The sequence below is a fragment of the Caloenas nicobarica genome, chromosome 1, assembly GCF_036013445.1.
Source record: "Caloenas nicobarica isolate bCalNic1 chromosome 1, bCalNic1.hap1, whole genome shotgun sequence".
Lineage (NCBI taxonomy): Eukaryota > Metazoa > Chordata > Aves > Columbiformes > Columbidae > Caloenas > Caloenas nicobarica.
The window spans coordinates 5,016,153-5,034,022 of NC_088245.1; the positions used below are offsets into that span (position 1 = coordinate 5,016,153).

At 46.4% G+C, this 17,870-nt stretch overlaps 1 protein-coding gene across 2 annotated transcripts in view; it reads left to right on the forward strand.

Moving 5' to 3' along the window:
• Nucleotides 1–225: 225 nt before the first annotated feature.
• The window catches only part of LOC135996722 (store-operated calcium entry regulator STIMATE-like), a 39,990-nt gene continuing 22,345 nt past the window's right edge, over nt 226–17,870 (forward strand). For both annotated transcript variants that reach the window (XM_065648905.1, XM_065648913.1), the window contains exons 1-3: nt 226–377; nt 14,761–14,809; nt 16,343–16,438. In XM_065648905.1, the coding sequence (XP_065504977.1) occupies nt 269–377; nt 14,761–14,809; nt 16,343–16,438 (254 nt within the window). In that variant the 5' untranslated portion in view covers nt 226–268. The remainder of the gene's footprint in view (nt 378–14,760; nt 14,810–16,342; nt 16,439–17,870) is intronic.

A 17,870-nucleotide genomic window follows, 5' to 3' on the forward strand; every position in this document is an offset into this window, starting at 1 on the left:
TCTCCATCCCCTTCCCCTTTCCTATCTGCACCTCCATCCCCATCCCCATCCCCATCCCGGCCAGTCCCACCCCCGCCCCGCCCGCCCCCGGGTGTGGCCGCCGCCGGCGGGGGCCGGGCGGGGGGCGGTGGCTGCTCGGGGCCGCCTTTGTGCGCGGCGGGGCCGCTCCGCTCCGCACCGCTGCCCTCCGCACCGCACCGCTCCGCACCGCTCCGCACCGCACCGCTCCGCACCGCTCCGCACCGCTCCGCACCGCTCCGCACCCGCCATGGCCGCCCCCCGCCCGGCTCACGGCTGCGGCAGCGGCGCGTTGCTGGGCCGCTTCGGCGTCTTGCTGCAGGCGCTGCTGGCTCTCTGCGCCTTCAGCACCCTCATGCGTGAGTACCGGGGGGTGTCGGGGGGCTGGCATCCCCCTGACTTACGGGGGTGGCCGGCGGGGACCGTCTTTCCCATCACCGGGCTCTGGCCAGCGCTGCTCGGGGTGGGTTGGATACCTATTTATTTATAATGAGCACCGAGTTTTGTGTTGTCTACCTGTAGGATTTAAAGCGGAGGGGAAGTGCGGTGGTTTTGCGGCTAAAACCGTACAGAGCTGGCAGTTAAGGTAGCAGATGCTTGTTCTTAAAAACTCTTGTTTCAAACCTTAATCTGCTCGTAATGAAGCACCACAAACTTGCAGCTGTAATCTGTAAAGATTGGCTCCGCTTGCGTGAGCGATTGCTCAGTCACTTAGAAAATTTTAATGAAGAGTGAAAACTGATGGTGTAACTCGATGATTTACAAGGAAGAAGCCGCTAACAAAAATAGGGCGGGTGTCAAATACAGTGCTGCTTGATTAGAGTAATAGTGCCCTTAATTGCATTGTGAGGTTGTTTTGTTTAACTTTGCTTAAACTGTAAAGTTTTAGGGCCGGAGGGGCTGGGGAAGGAGGTTACTGCGAAAATGTGTTTCGCTGATGACTTTGGTAGTGAGAAAAAGCAGCTGAGTAGTGAGAAAAGGTGGGGAACACCAGTACTGAAAGACCCGAGAAAATTTACTGTTGCTTTGTGCTGCAGCTGTGTTTTACTCTGAGCAATGTGTGCATTGCTCCTCTTTTGGGTTAAGTGGTTTAACACAAGTCGAATAACATGCCAGAACTCGATCTGTTTTCCTTGTTTAAAAGCCTGCGGTGATGGTGAACTAAAACTTCAAGTTTTCTGGTTAAGTAGCTGCAGATTTTTGGGGCTCGCTTGCCCCTCTCTGCCTTCGGGAAACCACTTTGAAAGGCCCCAGGGCTGTGGTTAACACTGAGCTGCCAGGGAAAACTTCAAAAAGTTCTTCCTGCAATAACTGATATATAGTTTTTTGGGGTTTTTTTTTCTGTTGTTTTGTTTTCCAGCTGGAGTAGCCCAGTTGCAACACTTCACTGCTTGTGTTTTCACCAAATATTGACAGTAATAGGTTAATTTGGTGTTTCTGTTTCCCTTAGTGATGTGTGCGTATGGGTTAATTGTCCTGTAAACTCTATGGGGTGTCCCATAAAACCAGGGATGTCAGTTAATCGTACTCTGGTGGATGAAGGCCTCATAGAAAATCATCAACCCTGGGATAACTATTGTTTTCTAATATTTCCTTGAACATTAACAATCTCTTGGTTAATGCGGTGAAACTGAAAGCTGATCTTAACACGATTTCATTGTGAATCTGCTTGATGACCAAAGCTGTGGAGGAAAACTGCTGGCTGGGACCCCAAATGCAGATGTGTTTACAGCCCTGGGATCGCGACCGCGACACCTCTGGCTGCAGCTGGGCTGGTGGTCCCTAATTCACCCCAGCTGTTTCTTATCTGTGCCCCATTCACACCCTCCCAGCTGGAGGCTTTCAAAGATCTGCTCTTGGGGCTGTTTGGATGCAGACTTCTAACCCACAGTTGTCAAGGACTTCATTTTAGGCAATAACTCGCTCTGGGGCTGCTTTTGGGCTATTCATGTGGCCAGTTCAGTTGGCAGCCTCCTGGGGAGGACGAGGTGCCAGCAGCTGGGAGGTATGGGAACCTCTTGAGCCAGTGGTGATGTGTTTGTGTAGAGTCAAAAAGGTTCCTGTGGATCTAGACCTGCATCTTCATCCAGCCCAGCATCAAGCTGGGCAGTCCCAGCTGGGCGACTACCTCCTCTGCATCTTGGGACACTGCTGTCACCGGAGTCAGCATCAGCCCTTCTTTGATACTTGTTCCTTCAGTACTGTGACATTCCTGGGTCGGCATCTCCGTCGCTTGTATGTCTGTGATTTCTGCTTTAGTGGGATGTTGCAGGCCAGATTGCTTGGTGTTACAGCTCAGCGAGTGGAAATTCAATTCCCCAGCCAATGCCTTTTGCACTCCTTCTGCTTTAAAGTACCAGTTCATCTTACCTATTCAAATTCAGGTTCTCCTATAGCTAAGACTTCCAAATAGTGCAGAGACTGTTCAGAGCACTTAAAAACATCGAGAGGAACTTGGACAAACAATAACATGGTGTTCTACAAAGTTTTGCAGGTGCTTGTCCATGGGATGTGCTCACAGAGTGTTCATGTAGAATGTGGGTCCCAAGTATGGCCTGTTCCAGGAAGGATAAGTTTATATGTTGTCATCAGAGCAGCTTGTGGGTTTGAATTTCTTTCTCTTAGGGGTGTGGAAAAATTGTCTCCTACCAACCTGGTAGGAGAACACAACGGAGCAGGAATTCCACCTTCCATGATTGTCCGAATTGATGCTCTTGTGTCCAGCGCGTGTCCGCGTTGCAGGAAGCACAACTTGTATGCAACACCAGAAGAGAATATAGTGGTAAAATGGAGCTGTGACCTGTGCCTTCAAATTTTACTACGACAGCCCACAAAGTTTCTTGCGGCCAGTTTAGGCTGTTGCAAAGGCTTCAAAAAAAAAAAAAAAAAAAGGCCAATTTAGAGCAAAAATTCTCAGGTAGCAGAGGGAATACTTGTTTCCCTGTAATGAGGTGAGTGGGATGGTTGCTCCCCATGGCTGTGGGGTGCATGAAAACGGTGAAAACACATGGTGAAAACAGGACCCAGAGGTCAATGATGCCCAGCCTTGGCAGGGAATTGGGAAAGCTGTTTAGTGAGGTTAGGTTGGTCTGGGTAACTACCATGAGCAGTAGTGATGACAGAGTTCCTTTGAGCCCGCAAACTCTCTCTTGCTTTTCCATCAATAAGGTCTTCAAGGTTGTAGTCAAGCCTAATTCCAATATGGTCCAGGGCTTGCTCTGGTTACAGCTTTACCCTGTTGGGTAATCAAATGAATGAAAATGTTTTGTTATCCTTCCCACCTGCCTGCAGTGGCCTTGGAGACACTTTGGCTGTATGGACACTTGCTACAAGAACTAAGATACACTTGAAAGAAAGAGGCAGAAAAGTCTTACAGCTGCATGTGTGTGGCAATCCATTTTCCTGTGCAAGAACTTGCCCTTAGGGAGGTCATGACGTGGAGGAGCGTGGATAATTGTGCAATCTCATCTGAAGTTGTTGTTGCTACTCTGCCTTGATCATCACTCAGAGAGAAGAAAGCATGTTGCAGTGACCTCAGCTGCAGATGCTGGGCATGATATGGGGCTTGAATCCCTGTAGTTACTGCTATTGAAGTTTAAAAGTGGTTGGTTTTGTTTGTATGTAGGGTTTTGTTTGTTTGTCTTTTAGGAAGGGGTTGTAGACTAGCAAAAGTTGTTCAGATTTGCACCCTGGACAGCAAAACCCATTGAAGTGAGGGGAGGTCTTGTAGAAATGTTAGCCACGGCTCCCTTTGTGGGTTAACTGGAGTGCAAGAGAAACAGATTTGGGGAGTTAAAGGATCTCTTTCTCTATTGTGAATGGAAAAAGTTTTTCCTTGGAGCTGGTACATACTTGCTTTCTACCCTATCACAAACAGCTTGAAGGACATCTAAGAGCATTTACTTCCATCTTTCTTTATTCCTGAAACTGTCTCGGCAGCCTTCTGAGCTCCTGAATGAGGTCTAGTAGCACTTGTGCTGCAGGTGTCAAAAACCAGACTTAGCTCTTGCAGACAGTTCATGCTGCCAGGCGAGTAGGGTTGAACTGGAGTGAGCTCCGTAGCTCTCTTCACACAGTGAAACCTGGTTTTCAGCTTGACTTTTGAAAACGCCTCGATCCTGCCTAATGTGACAGCAGTGTCTCTTTATCTCTTCTTGCACATCGCTGCTGGATGCATTCTTCCAACACATCTTGCCTTGAGCTTAGCCTAAGAAGGCAGAGCTGCTTGTGGCAGGAACCCTGGTGCTGATGCCCCAGGCAGAGCTTGGTGATGGAGATGTGCTGTTAGCAAGTAGGATGATGTTTTATACTCTGGTGCAAGTAGCTTGTCCTGAGGCAGAACCACAGAATGGGAGTTGGGCAGACTGGCTGTAAAAGCAGCAGTGGCTCTTGACTGCGGTAGAAAACTGTTGGTAAGGAACATAAAAAGTGCCCACTTGCTCTACAGTCTGTGTTTGCCTGGTTCCTGTGGACTTAGCAGCTGACCTGCCAGAGCACTTTGGCACTGGTGGGCAATTGGTTAGTGAAAATTGGGAACAGCCTCCAAGTATATGGATATGTCTGAACTTCAGAGGGGTTGGTGAAACCTGTGGTACCCATCTCCATCAGATAAATCAAACTTAAGCAAACTTTTGTGAATTTTTAGTAGGCCCTGTATCAATAGAACAAGGGGTAATGGTTTTAAACTAAAGGCAAGAAGATCCAGATACAAGGAGGAAATTTTTTACAATGAGGGGGGTGAAACACTGGCCCAGGTTGGCCAGAGAGGTGGTGGATGAACCATCCCTGGAGACATCCCAGGCCAGGCTGGACGGGGCTCTGAGCAACCTGAGCTGGTGCAGATGTCCCTGCTCATGGCAGGGGGGGCACTGGGTGAGTTGTGAAGGTCCCTTCCAACCCAAACTATTCTATAGAGTGTATGATCCTGTCTTATGCTAAGTTCAGTCTTGTTGCTCTGTGCATTTTGAATTGCAGCACTGTTTCTGTGCTTTAGAATTATCCTGAGTAGCGTTTTGGCTTTTACCCTGAAAATCCCTCATAAGGGTGGGTAAAAGTGTGAGTCAATGTCAGGAAAGAAAAGTGATAGATCATTTGATCTGTCCAGGCATCTATTTTGAAACAAATTTGCCCAGGACACAAGAGCACTACATGCCTAATGTGCCCAAGACAGGCTTTGCTGACTTTTCTTCCTTTAATACAAATGCATTAACTGTTTGGTTTTGATTATTCACACACATCTATATTTAAATGGGAACTTCACCACTGCAGATGCTTTTCCTTCTATGGGAAAACAAAAGCACAAAGGTTAACTGTGTCTCTGGAGGTGTGAAGCATGGGGGTTTGTGGACTGTAATAGTCAATTTACATGTAGGTTTGTGGGTTAAGCAAAAAGCTACATATGGCAGGACTCTCAAGATGTTTTTCTTCTGCTTCAGTACATCTGAAAACTGGCTGAGCTTGGAAACGTACGTTGTGCTTTGTAAGCTGGAAGGTCCGTGCAGCACTTGGGTGTGCTTCATTAAGCTTAATGCAGCTTTCTGCAAAGCTTTTGAATTGCAGCTGTTGATTGCGTTGACCTCTTCTCGGAAGTCACCTTTTGAACAGCTAAAGGGAGCGGCAAAGCTGCGTGCTGAGGAGCATGAGGTTCTTGGTCTCTGAAGGAGCAAATGGGTTGGGTGAGATGAGAAACGAGCTGGCAAAATAGAACTGCCTGGAAACTTATCATTACTCAAGGGCTGCGAAGTGCCTTACACCTTCCTGAATTAGTTCTGCGACATGTGGTGGACAGTTGATATTATAGGTGACTTTTAACTCTATACAAGAACTTTACAGGGAAACTAGTCTTCTGTAATTGAGATGGAGCAAGGAAAGCTTTAAGGAAGAGTCTGTTAAATTTCTAGCTGTTTTTATAAGAGCATTTGTGAGAAAACTGTGTGGCAGATAGACTTCAATGATAACCACCAGCCCAGCTGCATCACTTCATTCTTCAGGTGTTGTTCTCTTAATGGTCTCGGGTCTCATAGTCTTAAGATACAGCATTCCCTGTTTAAAACCCATTTTTCAAGGGACTGAACTGAAATGTAGTGATGCTTTATGTGGAAAGAGTTCCTAATGCTTCCTCTGAGTTAAATAAACCACTCTGCCTTTGAGCTGGAGCGCAGTCCAGGTCTCCTATAAGACCTACTGTGTCATCAAATAATATGCCCTGTCCTCAATGTGCAAAGCATGACTAATGCTTATCATCTCAAAGCTATGGTTTATGACCATCTGGAACTTGGCTATAATGACAGCTGTAAAAAAAAAAAAAAAAAAAAAAAATCCACATAGAAATAAGACACACCCAGACTAAAGTATTATGTGGCATTTGCTTGGGCAGTTAATGTCCCAGGATAGGATGAATGCTCCAGCTGAGACTCTTGATATGGCTGTGCAGGGTGGATGGTGGGGAGGTGATGCTGCTCTGTGGATTCCAGAGCAGATGGCTCTGGATTTGTATGGGGAATAGGAATAGATGGGCTAAACAACATCAGCAGCTACACAAGAAAAGGGGAGAGGAGTAGCTGTTAGGTGGGATCTCAAGGAGGAAAGATGTCCAAGTCGTCTCTTTTTTTTTTTGGTTAGGGAAAAGCAAAACTATTTCTTGCAAGCAAGGCAGAGCACTCTAACCCAAAATAAACTTTTCTGATGTGAAAGATGCTGGGCTCCACAGTTTAAGAAGGACAAGGAACTACTGGAGGGAATCCAGTGGTGGACTACAAAGATGATCAGAGCTCTGGAGCATCTTTCCGATGAGGAGAGACTGAGAGAGCTGGGGCTGTTCAGCCTGAAGAAGAGAAGCTGAGAGGGAATCCATGCTTATAAATATCTCCAGGATGGGTGTCAAGAGGATGGGACCAAACTCTTTTCAGTGGTGCCCAACGATAGGATGAGGGCAATGGGCACAGACTGAAGCACAGGAGGTTCCATCTGAATTTGAGGAGAAAGTTCTTTACTTTGAGAGTGACAGGCTGCCCAGAGAGGTTGTGGAGTCTCCTCTCTGGAGACATTCAAACCCGCCTGGACACATTCCTGTGTGATCTGCTCTGGTGACCCTGCTTTAGCAGGTGGGTTGGACTGGATGATCTCCAGAGGTCCCTTCCAACCCCAGCCAATGTGTGATTAGCCCAGCAATAGCTGGATATCTTCAGCAGGAGCCAGTTCAATCTATATACTTCCCTGCTGCCTCATGTCTTGCAGACCCAAAGATAACCTTGAATGTGGTCTTCATTCCTATTCCTTCCTTAAAATATCCCCTCTGCCAGTTTTACTACAGGTGCTTATGTTTTTGAAGCATTGGTAAGAGGGTATTTGGGAGGGAATGACTAAATCTGGTGAAGACTAGAGGATGCAAATCGGTAGCAATCTGTCCTCTTAAGCCACTGGTAGGACTCTTGCTGCTCCCTGAGCTGATGGAGGGTGCACGTTTCGAGCATTTCCAGCTGGGGTGCACGTTTTTCTCACAAGAAGCATGCTGGCCGCTCTCTCAGACTTCTCTGCTGCTTCCTCCCATTGTGTCTCGGGTCGAGCTGTCTGAGTAGCTGCATGCTCAGGCTAAGAATAGTGCAGACTCCAGGGTTTTGGCCTCTGTATCCTGCATGTTGGCTTCTTTCCTGCCTGGAGCTTGGAAAAAGCCTGGGAAAGGGTGTGTCCTTCAAAATAGGTTGAAATCTGTTATTGGAGACTATACTGCCTATAAATAACGTGGAGGTTGGGCAGGGGGAGAGCTTCTGTTTCCTTGCTGGTGCAGTAGCTCTGAGTCCTTTTCTGCAAAGACCAGAAATAAAGTCCTGACCCTATTGCTAGTGCGATGTTGCCCCAGAGATGGACCCTTCTCTTAATAACAGGTGACAGCGTAACCAGTTCTGGGCACTGCAGCCCTTATTTTTATTGGACCATTCACAAGTTAAGTGTATAAACACTACAGTATTTTCTCAGAGTGCTTCTAATAGCAGGTTCATTTTCAGTGTTCATCTTCTGGGGCCTGTCGCTGAGATTGGTTGAGTCAGTCTTGTGTCTCCTATAAATCAAATTCTAGAAGCTTTGTCTGAGTTGACATCTCCCTTCCAAACCTCAACTTTTGAATCCTTTGGTTGGTCGCAGTAAGATTTATCAAGGAGAAGGTCTGACTATCAGGTAAGCACATCTAAGTTTCTCCTGGGAAATAAATTTCCCCCTTTAATTTTGTTGAAACCTGACTTAGTAGTCTGTTTTGCTAATCAGCAGCTAGTTGCTATGGCAGCTAATTCTGCCTGAATTAGGATTTCTATTTCCAAAAGGGGTAAAAGGCACCTGTGCTGATGCTCGCATCTCCACCAGAGCTGTCTGGATGCCACGTGAGGCTGGGGATGCGGGGAGGATGCTGTGTGCAGAGGTGTCCCCCCATGAATGGGGTGAGGAACAGCATGAAGGGATTGGGTGGTCGCTGCTGTGCTTGTCTTCACTGGTTATAAGAAACAGAGAATTTGTTTAAAAACAAAACTAGGCTGTGGGGCAGCATTGCTGCAGACTTGGGTAACACCAAGGAACTATGTGTGTCTAGGGTGGGCAAAGCTTTCTACTTCATCAAAAAAACACCATAATAAATGTCTACCTCTTTTTACTCTGGGAAAAAAAGAAGTGACAGTTAGCTGTCGTTGAGCTTTTTATCTTTTAGTTGTCTGACTATTCGCAGATCTATAATGAAAGGCTCTCCTCCCAAACTTTTTTTTTTTTTAACATTTCGCAGGTTCTTATTCAGGTTCTTATTCCACCCACCCTGGCGTTTCTCAGGGAGTTTCAAGTGTATATGATCTTTATTGTCCTTGACTGAAGAGAAAGGGCCTGGGAGTATTTTGTTTCCTGCCCTGCCCTTTCTCAGCTATGGGCAGGGTATGTCTCTCAAATTGTCACTCATCTTCCTTCCTTTTTGTTTAACTTCATGGCTTTTTATCTGCAGTAACTGGAGCTGAGAAGTGAGAGGGTGGTAACTTATGGGGACACCAACTCTAGATGGCAGGCTGTCATCTGAGTGATGCTTTACGCCTGTTTAATGGGATAGACCTAGACCCACCCCTTCTCCTGACCCTCTTTTAGGGGCATCTTTTCATCTGCTCAGCCTTTCCCTGGGATACTCTGGACCATGGTATAAGTTTAAATGGTCACACAGCGCTTCACCTCCACCCTGCAGCAGCGCTCTGTGCCTTGGAGCAGCCTGGATGCTTCAGGTTGGAACTTCAAGAGGCTTCCTCTTGGTGTTCTTGAGGACTATCTTTGAAGCCTTTCTAAAGGAAATTTCTACACAGCGAGCTATTTTACTGTTGGCATCCTCCACCTACTTTACTGTTAATTGAAATTTAAACTGTATAATTCAGGGTCAGATTGAAATATGTTCATTGCAGGATTGGGTCCTACAGGATGAACCTGGACAAGAAATCTCCATCTTCTTCCATTTAGCAGTTTGTTTTTTCATAGTGCTTGTTGCCATATCCTGCTCTGTTAGAAGAACCCTCAGCCACATGGGGGGTTCAGCTTAATTTCACCTGGCACCTGCTGTCAACCTGTGGCATCTCTGCAGCAGCAGTATGCACCACTGGGTGCTTTTGTGCTGTCAGAGAGATGGGTGACTTGACACAACTCCCAGATTTGCTACTTTTCAGAAGACAAATAGCTGTGTGATGAAAGGGGTGACTCACTAAGCCATTGATACGAGCTAGGACTTGCCTTTAAACACGCTGCAAACATCCAGACTTTACACGGCCAGTGGAAGTATGAGTTGAGGCTGATTTCTCAAGCTGCCCTGCTTGAAGTCAACCAAAGAGCAATTGTTCCCAACCTGTCTTGAGGTTCATTGCTTCTTTTAGACTTCAAAGATTTGTCTGAAAGCTTCCCTGTACCTTCACTGCTGTTTTCTTCCCCTTGGAAGGATTGGCAGGGGTTGTGAATATAAAGGCTTGCCTGGATTTTACTAGGACTAGTTTTCTGTTTAGTGATGATGTCTAGAGGCACAAAGTGAGATCAGAAGTCCTCACTGTGTGTGCACAGCCTGCTCACAAAGATTTAAAAAGCAGTGACTTGCACCTGGGTCCGTGAGGAGCAAATACATACCAGCAAGCTGGGGGACCTGTGCTCTCCTGGCCCCTGGTGTGGTCCAGGCTGCTGCCCCGACTGGGCTTGCAGGTATCTGGGCAGTTTAGGACGATCGCTTAGCTGTGGAGATGTGCAGTAATGTTGCTTCCTTGCAAAAGCCAGCTTGCTTTACGAATGGGCAAAGCTGAGAAGGGAAGCGGAGTTAAAATAATCAGTGCTGTTGGGAAGACAAACTCCTGAGGTCTTCTGGTGTAGACTCAGCACGTGCTCACCTCATTTTTAATCTAATTGGATGGGGATTCTCTCCTATCTCATGTAGCTCTGTGTGCACTAAACTTAATTTTTAATTGGCCATAGGTGCTAGAACTTAAATATCATATTTCTTGTTGGCTTGTTGCATGCATAAGCATGCACAACTTTTCTTAAAATGAATCTTAAGGGTGGATTGATCTGTCTGAGCTGTGGTAGCAAACCCATGCCTATAGCTGGTGGAAAACTGGTGACCCTGGTGACTGTAGACACGTTTTGAGAAGAGCAAGGGAGACTTCAGCCTTTCTCCAACCTCAGCCAGCTGAGCGTACGCCCGTGCACACCATGGCTTGACTCAAGAGGAGAGGGGCACTCTGCAGTTTCTGCTCAGCCTGTTGCTCCCAAAGCACAAAAGCAGCAGTGCTGCTTCAAAGAGGACTTCATTCAGCTCGTTGAGTTTCCAAAGACTTGGTGCTACTTCTGTGTGGATTTAACATCACCCATAACCTCTGGGTCAAAGCTACCAAATGACTCTGCTGCCTGTTTAAGCTCTGGTAATCTTGGCTGGATTTCTGGTTTAATTTGGAGACAGCCTGCTGCAGCTCTGCACAGTAAATGCCCTATTAAGCAGTTAATTATTTCTCTATAATACTAGCTTTTATCTTTTAATACAACAGTTTTACTGTCTCTGATAATTACGCAGTCTCAGATAACTCTCTTAAATCTAATGAGGCATGACAAGCTGTGTTCAACAAGGCACCACACCATTAACTCCTTACCTCTTACTTGTCATCTTATCTCACTGAATTACTGTATTTCTAGCCTGAGTGGCTGTGGATGCATAACATGTCACTTCTGATTAAGAGAATAATGAAAATCATCCTTGCTGCTTTTGTGGTTGGGCTACTGGTCAACTGGCTGGCCTGGTGGCCTTCAGACGCCTCCAACAGCTTCTCTGCAGCATCATGGTCTTTGGCCCATGAGTTGAGCAAGATTGTTAGGCTTAGTTTAAATACTTCTGGGCGCTCAAACAGCTTGGTTAGTCCCTGGGTCTTTTACTTGTGGGTGGGTAAAATGCAAGTGGGCCATTGAAGGGCATCAGTGATGGTAGAACTTGCTTGTACTGATGGAAGTTGTTGCTGCAGGGTTATCTTGTGGTGGGTTGCAGCTGGATAAGAGAAACCAGGTGTTTTTTCTGGACAGGGATAGGCCACAAACTGCTGTGGAAATGTTTGGTATAACCTGACCTGCCTCTGCTTTGTTGCCCGTTAATGGCAATAGCAGATCAGGTCATTGGAGTGCTGGTTTTCTGTGGATTTGAGGGCGGCACCAAAAATCCTGCACGTGCCTGACTGAAGTCCTGGGGTCAGGGGGACTGTGTTTTCATACATCATCCTGTCATCTTGCCAGTAAAAGAAGTACAAGGTTATACTTCTGAAATGTCAAAGCTCCTGTCAGGAAGGTTCCTGCATCCTTCCAGACTGGACCAGAAAGTTGTTTCCCAGGGGAATGAGCCCAGGCTGTCCCGTGGGGCAGATGGTAGAGCTCCATCTGGCAAACTATGTGCTCAATTACAGCTGGACCAAACAGATGAGTTGATTACTGTCTAGATGCAGAACAGCAAATAGACCTTCATTTGGAAATGAGCTGTATCCAGCCAGCATGTTGGTTTTTCTTCCCAGCCTTTACAGATCCTGCTGATGATTCTGCTTTTCAGGGTGGTTTTGTCTTCTGCTACGTGGAGCCTGCACAAGTTGTGCTGTCAAAGCCGTGTATTTCCCCACAAGGCAGGGGAGGAAAAAAATTCCTTATTTCAGGTTATAACCTGAGCCATTCGTATTCCCTGTGGGTGTTTTGTGGGATGCCCATGGGACCAGCTACCATGGAGTGCCTGGATTAGATCAGTTCCTGGCTCTAAAAGGGCAGTTTTTACTTGGACAGAAGCTGTTGGCTTCTCTGTGGTTTCATTAGCTGAAAGACTAACCAGTGGGTGGAATGTAAATCTGGAAAGAGAGCTGGATACCAAGTTATGTTTAGAATTGTGCTGGCCTTATCAGCAGCGTTAGTGATCTAAAATAGACCGGAGATGTTGCTTGTGCCCTGTTCCTCCCACGGGCAGCAAGGAAATTCATGTCTATAGAAGTGCATCTTTTCACCCCGCTGCAGAGCAAGCAGAAGTGTGTGGCTCTGATGCCCCTGCTTTCATCTGTGGCACTCTGGGTCACTGTCTTCATATCCCCAAATTGTCCTGGCAAGTGTCCTTGTGTGCCAAGAGCTGTCAGCAGTGAGAAAAGCCCCTTTGGTTGTAAATCTGAAGGCAGTGGTTGGCTACACGTAGCTGGGGGTATGAAGGAGGAATAGCTGCGACAGGTGGGACGGTGTGTGTCTGTTCTGCCTTTTGGTTGCTTTTTAAAGGAGCAGAGTAGGCTGCGGGGCTCCCAAGGGTGTGAAGACTTAGTGATGATAAAATAGGTTAACTGATGGTCTGTTTGGACTTCTGCAGTCTGTGTACTCTTCAGCACTCATTGCAGTGATCTGCCCAGTAGCACAGTTGAGATGTATAGAAGGGTTTAGTGATCAACACACAGCATACACTCTTGGGGTAGTTTTTCTAACAGGATTGTACACTGCACAATGATTCATACTCATGCGTCCTGCTGCTTTCAGGCTCCTGGTTTCGCTAGATGGCACCACCAGGCAGCTGCTCTGCTCGTGTCCCCAGCCAGACTATCGGGAGTTAGAGAGGATGCTCTGAATTATTTTTCTTCTATTTCTCAAAAGAAATTTAAAAAAAAAAAAAAATCCACAGCTCATTATTTTTAACTCTGAATCCTGCTCAAGCTGGCAGTGTGTTTGGGGATTCGTTGTGGCAGATTTAGCTTGCTCTCCATCTTGAGCTCATTAATGCTGCAGAGGAGAATGGTTCCAGCAGCCGAGGTGAGGTCAAGGACCTGCACGCTCCATGTCTGCCTGAGGTTTGGGGAAGCAGCTGTAATGATGGTTCTCTAGATGTAGCTGTTAGCAACCTTACCACAAAGCAAGACAATGTCACTGAGTACCCTTTACTTAGTTGAGGTTTTTCTGGGGTTTTTTGTGTGTGTGTTTTGTTTTTTTTAATTCTGATTAATCTGATGTAGTGAAAAAGCATCTTCCAGGTCTGCTTGTTCTGGAGCATTGGTACATGTGGGTTTAAAGGGAGAAGAGTTGGCCTAGTAGCTGGTACTTTCTAAAATGGGCTTCTAGCTGGAGTGACAGCAAAATAGTTAAAAATTACTTCTGCATGGGATATGGCACTTGGTACTTCTCTATTAGCAGCTCCTATTTGTGCATGTAAAAGCTGGTTGAAGCCAAGAAGAGCATCAAATCTCTTTGATAAACTGAGAACCTTCGAGATGCTTCTGCAGTGCTGGGACCCCACTCTGAGAAAAACTAGGTAAAAATCCAACTTGCTGTTATCTCCCGGTAGTAAAAAGAGAAATCTCAGAGCAGCAACTGTGATAGTCAGCACTGAGGGCTCCTTGGAGGAGGACAGACCTGAAGGGCTGCAAGGAGCAAACTCACCTATGGTCAGAGGGACTTCACGTAAAGAATCATAGAATGGTTTGGATTAGAAGGGACCTCTGAAGCTCATCTAGTCCAGCCCCCTGCAATGAGCAGGGATATCTTCAAACAGATCAGGTTCCTCAGAGCCATGTCTAGCCTTACCTAGAATGTTTTCAAGCGAGGAGGAGTTGCTTCAAATATACTTTTTTTGTGGCATATAGTTGGTGGTGCTGAAGCCACGTGTCTCAGACTACTGCTCCACAGTGGTAGTTGGCATGCAAAATGTTGCGTGATTAAATAACGTTTTAATACTAGTCAGCCCAAGCACAGAGCCATAGCAGCTTGGATGAGGTTTGGGGCTTGGCACTGTTACCTTTATGCTGGAGATATGTGCAAGATCCTGCTTCATCAGAGGTCCTGTTAGCTGCAAGGAGGCTTTGTTGCGCTGCTGTGATTCAAAAGCTTAATGGACTCATAGGCTGTATAATTTCATTGTCACTAACATAATTTCAGTTTGCTGGAAGACTTTTCAGAACTGGTAGGTAGTGGTGAACCCTCCCTAGCTTCCCTCAGCCTGCTTCCCATGGCGTGAAAACGCTGCTGCCGATGGATGCCAGAAGCGCACACCTACCTCCCAAAAATCCTTCTGACCTGTGGGTGTGCGCGTTGCCTCTGGTCAGTCTGGAGCCAGGACCTTTGGATTTGCTAAGCTTTAGACTGGCAAATGCCGAGGGTCCTCCAGATTGTTTGGTTTTGACAGCTTTTGCATTGAAGATTGGTGCAGACTGCACATGTATATCAGTTCAGCTCTTCTGGCTAACACAGCTTCTCTAATTTGCTTTGCAGTAAAACGATTTAAGGAACCAAAGGAAGAGAGGCGTCCCTGGAGGATATGGTGAGATTTTTAATTTGGAGTTTGAAAAGACCCACGTATATGTAATATCATTGTTGCTTGTACTAACAACTTCTAGGCCCTCTGAATGTCCTGCATGGTGTTTAGTTGTTAAATGGAATGCTCTGCTGCTAATTCTCAAGGAAACCTCCATGGTAGCTGGTGCTCCCTAGAAGCAAAATTCCCTGCCTAGCTCTTCCAAAGAAGGTTGTTTTTACTGCAAATGACTGAACCAAGAGGTTATAGTCCTCTCCCATCTGCTGCCTCACCTGCACATGGGCTGTCTCCCAGACAGGGTCAAGTTTTATTCTTAAATTCAATGAATCACTTTGTCCCTCGGCTCAGGCACAGACCAGGCAACACGTTTACCTGTGTGTTGACGCGATGTAGCTGGGTATTGCTGTTGGCTTTGGACACCTCTCCAAACATCCTTCTACTGAAGGATTTATGGGCTGCTGGGAGGTGGGCAGATGGTTGGGATCAGCATACAATCAGGCTGGCTTGGCTACCGGTTAACATTAGTGATGAAAAACATGTCAGTCTTCTCAGTTCAGTTCTTCCTCTAATTGGGGAGTTCAATCTAGTTCCCTGTGGATGGGTGCAAAAATCTTAAATAGCTCAACACCTTCCCTGCACCTACTGCTGTTTGGAGAAACTGAGGCTGGGCTGGGCACTGGAGGGCCAACTGCCCTTTGATGTAGGCTGAAACTTGGCAGTAAATATAGAATAGTTTGGGTTGGAAGGGACCTTCAAAGCTCATCCAGAACCCCCCCTGCCATGAGCAGGGACATCTGCACCAGCTCAGGTTGCTCAGAGCCCCGTCCAGCCTGGCCTGGGATGTCTCCAGGGATGGTTCATTCACCACCTCTCTGGCCAACCTGGGCCAGTGTTTGACCACCCTCACTGTAAAAAATTTCTTCCTCGTGTCTAGCCTGAAAATCAGGCATAGATCTCCAATGCGGAGTTGCCACATGCTGAAGTGGTATATTTTCTTCTTAAGTATTTTAGGGCAACGAAGATGATTAAGGGAGTGGAGCATCTCCCTTATGAGGAAAGACTGAGGGAGCTGGGTCTCTTTAGCTTGGAGAAGAGGAGACTGAGGGATGACCTCATTAATGTTTATAAATATATAAAGGATGTAATGGGTTCAAGCTGGAACACAAGAGGTTCCACCTGAATTTGAGAAGAAACTTCTTCTCAGTGAAGGTGACAGAGCCTGGACCAGGCTGCCCAGGGAGGTTGTGGAGTCTCCTTCTCTGCAGACATTCCAACCCGCCTGGACACCTTCCTGTGTAACCTCATCTGGGTGTTCCTGCTTCGGCGGGGGGATTGGACTGGGTGAGCTTTCGAGGTCCCTTCTAACCCCTGACATTCTGTGATTTAGAGTCAGCCAAATTGCTCTTTTTCACCATGTAGAACTTCTTGAGCATCATGAATACACCTCTGAGTAAAGCAGATGCATGCAGGGCCCTCATTTGTGTGGCAGCTTGTGCTCCAGGGCACAGATCTTTTTCGCCTTTTTTTTTTTTCCTTCAGGTTTTATGATACCTCCAAGCAAGCAATAGGTGCCCTCTTCATCCACTTTGCCAATGTTTTTCTGTCGGATCTCACCGAAGAAGACCCTTGCTCACTGTAAGTACGCAAGATGCTTGCATTCGTGTCCTGCATCTCTAAAAGGAAGACTTAAGCCTGTTGGAAAATGTCATGCATGGTGGAAACCGAGCCATTTGAAGTGCTATGTGGGGATAGACCATGCTGAGTTTATTTTCAGGGTCTGGGATTGTCTTCTGGTCTTTGCAGTCTGCTGGTCTGGAGATGAAGCAGTGCAACTGTGCTTTTCTGATTACTAAAAGCACCTTGATATACATTGCAAGAAGCTGCAGCAAATAGCACAGTGGTGCCCCTGCAATTATGATTGTTAAATGTGCTGTTTGTTAGAACACCAGACTTTGCAATTTGGCTGTTTTCATAGGATTATTGACAATGCTTTTCTCAACGTGTGGGTGAAGGTCTTTGAGTACAAGGATATTTTTGGGGAGGGCTGATATTCAGGTGCACCTACTACATGTGTTCCTGTAGTGCTGTTTCGGGGCTCTCTAAGCCAGACTTCAGACTTAATGTAGAATTGCCACCTTTATTTCAGAGCAGCCACTTCACAGCTACAAATTTAGTTTCAGAATTGACTTTATCCTGTTTTGAGAAACTCCTCTAGGCTTCAGAATGCTGCTGAAAAGCTGGCTTATCTCCATTTTATGTATAAAAGTGCTGCACCTTTAAGCAGATGCAAGTTTGACTGGAGCTAAGTATAACCTCTAAAATGATTTATTGTTTTTTTTTCAAAACAGTCACTGTTTTAAAATAAACCCTTTAGTGTTTATACTGTACCCTTTGCTTTTTTCTTAAAACTCTGCAGCCTTGTCCCTGGGCTGTGAGGCTCATGTGCTACGTGTCCTGCATGGTATAAACCGCCAGAGTACTCAGATTTCAGCAGCTGGAAACTGTAATAAGCTTGTAATGAGCCTCTGGATGTAGAAAAACTTCATGTCGTATTTAAAAAATGGATATCAGAAGCAGATTGTTATTTTCCGTGTCTTTATTCAGAGGCAGTATCAACTTCTGGACAAGGAAATGTTCATTCCTGAAGCTCTGTGCTTGGTAGTTTCTTCATGCTGTCAAAATCTGGCCTGATTTGACAGAAAATATTCCAGTAATGGAAAACTGGACAGAAAACATTAGTCTGAGACTTTTTTTTCTTCCCCCTCAACCTCTGGAGTTCATTAAAATACAAAGCACTGGAGTAGAGCTTGGACCCTGCAATCCCCAGAAGGTCCCAGCAGTTCTCCTGATTCTGGCGCTCTGTCCAGTGAGGCTTAAATATCCAAAACTGCAGAGCAAACCCATCAGGCCCAAATCTCCTGGTAGGAATGGGTTCAGCTCCTGGGTCTGCAATGGGGCCCCTGAACCAGAGGTTTTTGGGGTCCCTGGGATGGCTGTTGTTGAGCCGGGTCTTGTTGCCTCTCCCAAGACCTCCTCCTCTGCTCACAGGAGCCTCTCACAGCTGCTC